The 3,838-nt window shown below is 44.2% G+C and overlaps 1 protein-coding gene across 1 annotated transcript in view; it reads right to left on the bottom strand.

Moving 5' to 3' along the window:
- Positions 1 to 3,416: 3,416 nt before the first annotated feature.
- Positions 3,417 to 3,838, bottom strand: part of HEPH (hephaestin) — a 20,581-nt gene continuing 20,159 nt past the window's right edge. The window contains exon 20 of the mRNA XM_010023312.1: positions 3,417 to 3,661. Coding sequence (XP_010021614.1) covers positions 3,417 to 3,661 — 245 coding nt within the window. The remainder of the gene's footprint in view (positions 3,662 to 3,838) is intronic.

Raw genomic sequence — 3,838 nt, 5'->3', positions numbered from 1 at the left:
ACTGTCAGTTGAAAACTGGCCTGACACTGACATGGAGTAAGGACACAATTGTCTGCCTGCTAAAGTAATGTAGCAGTAATTGTGCCCATCACTGAGCAAGATGACAGCACTAATAAAGAGATTTTCATCTCAAATATCCAGCTGCTGGCCATGTTAATGAGTAACACAGCTTTGCAGTCACTTAAGACAGCTTGGAGGAGTGTGGGTAACTTTAAAGAGGTGGGTGATCTAAGTAAACTTCTGAAAAGTTTATCACATCTAACTGGGGCCTAGAAAGGGCAATATTAGAACTGCAGACAAAAAGCACTACTTAAAGTGAATATAATAGGAAAAACGGGCTGCTGCTTATGTTTGACCCATACTAAACCAGAGATACCAGTTCTTCATGAAGATAAACCTGTTCTGGACTCATACTGGCAGAGAGTATTGAAGTATTGAAGTGGAGTGGGTTTTTTTTTTTTAGGCTTCCTATAACAAGCTATCTAAGAGCATGTGTACATGTGTTCATCCTTTTGTCCCTATGAGCTGAGCCATGCTAATGGATTACCTGAGCACTTCTAATCCTTTTTACTGTGTATTATTGCAAACCATTGATCTTGAACCACTACAGAACAGCCTTTTACCTTAGCTAATTTGTTTTGCACTCACATGATCTACTGTCTCAGCTCAGCATGGGAGCTATTGTCATCTCAGAGTCTCCCTGTGCAGCAGCAGTGCCAAGACCATGATCCTTCCCACCATGCTGTCTCCTTGAGAAGGCGACTCCTTGGTAGCCATACATGCATCAGGGATAAGCACAAACAAGACACTGTAGGATGCTCAGACAGAAGGCTTGCTGCCAAAGCAAATGCTCATTTGCTCACAGTCTACAGCTCAGAGTCACCAGAACTGTGAAACATCTTTCCTCCTCCTCTGCCCACCAGCTGGGAGAACCAACTTCTGACTAGAGACAGTTGCAAAACTGCCGATAAACTGTTGTCAGTTTGTTGCAACTGAAATTTTTAGCAAAATTATCTGTTTTGTCTGAACCTTTCCTCTGAGTTTTCTCAAACTGGGGTGGAATCACTTGGAGGACAAAGTCCTCTCCCACAACAGCCACTCACTGAGGCCTCCTCAGGGTGTGGGCTCAAAAGCATCCCGATTAGCAATGCTGGAGAAGATACCTCCACCACTGGTGTTCCACTTGGCCCAAAAAAAAACCCATTACACTGGAGGATCTTTGGCAGCCTACTGTGCAAATCCTGATACACAGCCCAGTCCCTGTGCTGCCCTGCTTCAGAGCCAGTGTTGAAACCTAAGCCTGCTGTTGACCAGCTTAGTGTCCTATAGCTAGTGGCTGAAGAACTGGAGGGCGACTTCCCTCTTTTCACTTCCTTGAAGTGAATACATTTACAGTAACTCCTTTGTCTCAGTTTGGGCCAAGAAAATTTTTTGGGGAAATTAAGGTTCCTGCTTGAATCTCACTTCTAATGACATAGCTTCTAAAATTCACTGAGGACTGGTGGGCTTGTAAACCTCTGGTTTGTAACTGCCCCTGTACCAGACTTCACAATGAGCAAAGAGTACCTGATCAGAGCATTCAATAGTTCTCCAGCTCCTCACCAGGCTTAATTAAGTGTAATGAAAGGAAATTAATGAGCTTTGTCCCCATTGTGAAAGGAAAGGACAGCTGGAAATACGTAGGGACCCAGTATGAATTGAGCATGATTAAGTATGTTGTAACTATTGTTCTGACTGAAGTAGTGCTGTTATACCTAAATAGCCTACAGCAGTCCTTTGTCATTACAGCCATTTCGCTGGCTCTGCTTTAATTGCTTCTGAAAGCCACCCAGAAAGGATTTCATTTACGCCCTTTCCAATTTAAAACTAGGAACACAGATATGTAAGCACTAACCTGCATCCACTTAGATAATGGGGATTCAGTGGGTGAGCCAAGAAGATAGGTATTTTATATGAAACTGCTTGGTACTTAACACAGAGAGCAATGCAACTGATGGGCATGGCTGCCAGTGGAGGATGGCTCCCAACCTATGGGGTGGGCTACAGAGCTCTGAGGTTAGTCGCAGGCTACACTACTAACTCCCACAGTTTGGTCCTGACCTGAACCCAAAGGCACACCCAGGGCCAGAGGGGTGGCACTGTGTCCCCATCCCCTCCCGGCTCCGAGCAGATTCCCCCAGCATCTAGCTTCTCTCCCACAGGGACTGTCATTAGCCAAAGAGGGTGCAGCAGACAGCAATCCTCTATGAGCATTTATCTACCAAGACAGGCCTCTCCACTCCTGATTTTGTGCTATGTAAAGGCAAGGGGCCCATTAGTACAACACCCCATTATGGCAAACATCCCCTTACCTCAGGCTGCACTACCTCACTCTCCACAGCCTGCAGTTTATTTGCTCCATGCTGCTGAATTCCACCAGCTCTTCAGCTTTCTCCTTATTTACTGTTGCCACATTTGCCTGAACAAAACTCTCACTGCACCAAAACAGGGGAATCACCCCCTGACTTCTTCTGTGCCAAGTATAAACTCCAGCTCACACAGGACTGAGTCTTTGGCTTAACTCACAGCAGGAACACAACATTGGCTCAATTCTGGAGATGACATCACCAAAATGTATTTGAAAGAGAGCAAACCACATCACAGAACACCACAGCATCGCTAACACCCTGTTGCACAAGAAGCTGCACCAGTGCACAGACTGACAGAACTGCAGTGCAGGGAAGTCACCAGGATGCTCTGCAGTACTTGGAAAAGCTTCTTCTCCCAGCACAAAACACAGGATGTCCAGTATCAAAGGACATATCACAGTAAGGCTGTTGTCATGTCCATGATGGACTTATCTCACACTGTGAGATGTACTGTCCAGAATTAGTAGCTGTCCAATTTCTCAAAAACCAGCAATCCAAATCTAAATTAACACTTTTTTCCTTCTGTATTAGTTTATTCACAAAGAAAAAGAAAAAAGGAAAAAAAAAAAAAAAAAAAAAAGAAAGATCACCTTCCTCCTTCAGATTAATTACTTTAAAGACTCACAGTTTCTTGGGAGACAATTCCCAACTCAGCTCTGGTAATGGAGCAAGACTGGAATCTGGCCTAAGCTACTCTGATAAGACTCAAAGGGAGTTGCTCTGGAGAGAATGGAATAGGAGACTGTCTTCTCACTTTCCTGAGGAAGAGCAGTATTTTAGATTTTACTCTTATGTGTCTTCTGTCAGTTCAAAGGATCCTCATCTCTCTCCTGGATGGACTTTTCTTTACAGAGTGCTGAGGAAAATACATTAAGAGGTCAGTGCTTCATCTTTACTTCCTCAGCTTCTAGAAGAAGAGTGTACAATTAAAATGATGCCCCAAAATCTTTGCTGTGGACAACGGTCCAGCCTTTGCTCCAAGCACACAGCCCAAAGTTTATATGGCTGTTACAGCCCTGAATTCTTTTTTGACACGAGTTTGAATCCATCATCCAGGATAGACCTCCGATTGCGTCTTAATTTCTTTTGTCTCTCCAGATAGATGACCACTCCAAGGAGGAAGCAGGCGAGCAGGAAAAGCACCATTCCTATGATGGCTAGAGCGATGACTGTGGCCTCTATCTGCCCTTGAGCCAATTTAGATCCAAAAAGTGTCATCTTCTGGGACTCATCCTTATCCTCAAGTGGCAGCTCTGAATGTCAAACAGAAAGATAGTTCCAGTGAGAGCCAGGAATACCACAACTGAAAGGTTTCAAGAAATATAGAAAAGGAGCAAAAGACCCAATGCAATCAAAGCAAGTCAAAAGAGACCTGATCACCATCCATCTAACAGACCCTCATCCCTAAAGTCACACACATTTGAGAACAA

The sequence above is a fragment of the Nestor notabilis genome, unplaced genomic scaffold (genome assembly GCF_000696875.1).
Source record: "Nestor notabilis isolate BGI_N333 unplaced genomic scaffold, ASM69687v1 scaffold18341, whole genome shotgun sequence".
Classification (NCBI taxonomy): domain Eukaryota; kingdom Metazoa; phylum Chordata; class Aves; order Psittaciformes; family Psittacidae; genus Nestor; species Nestor notabilis.
Note: the sequence above shows the minus strand (reverse complement) of the source record. Positions and strands in the feature narration are given on the sequence as shown.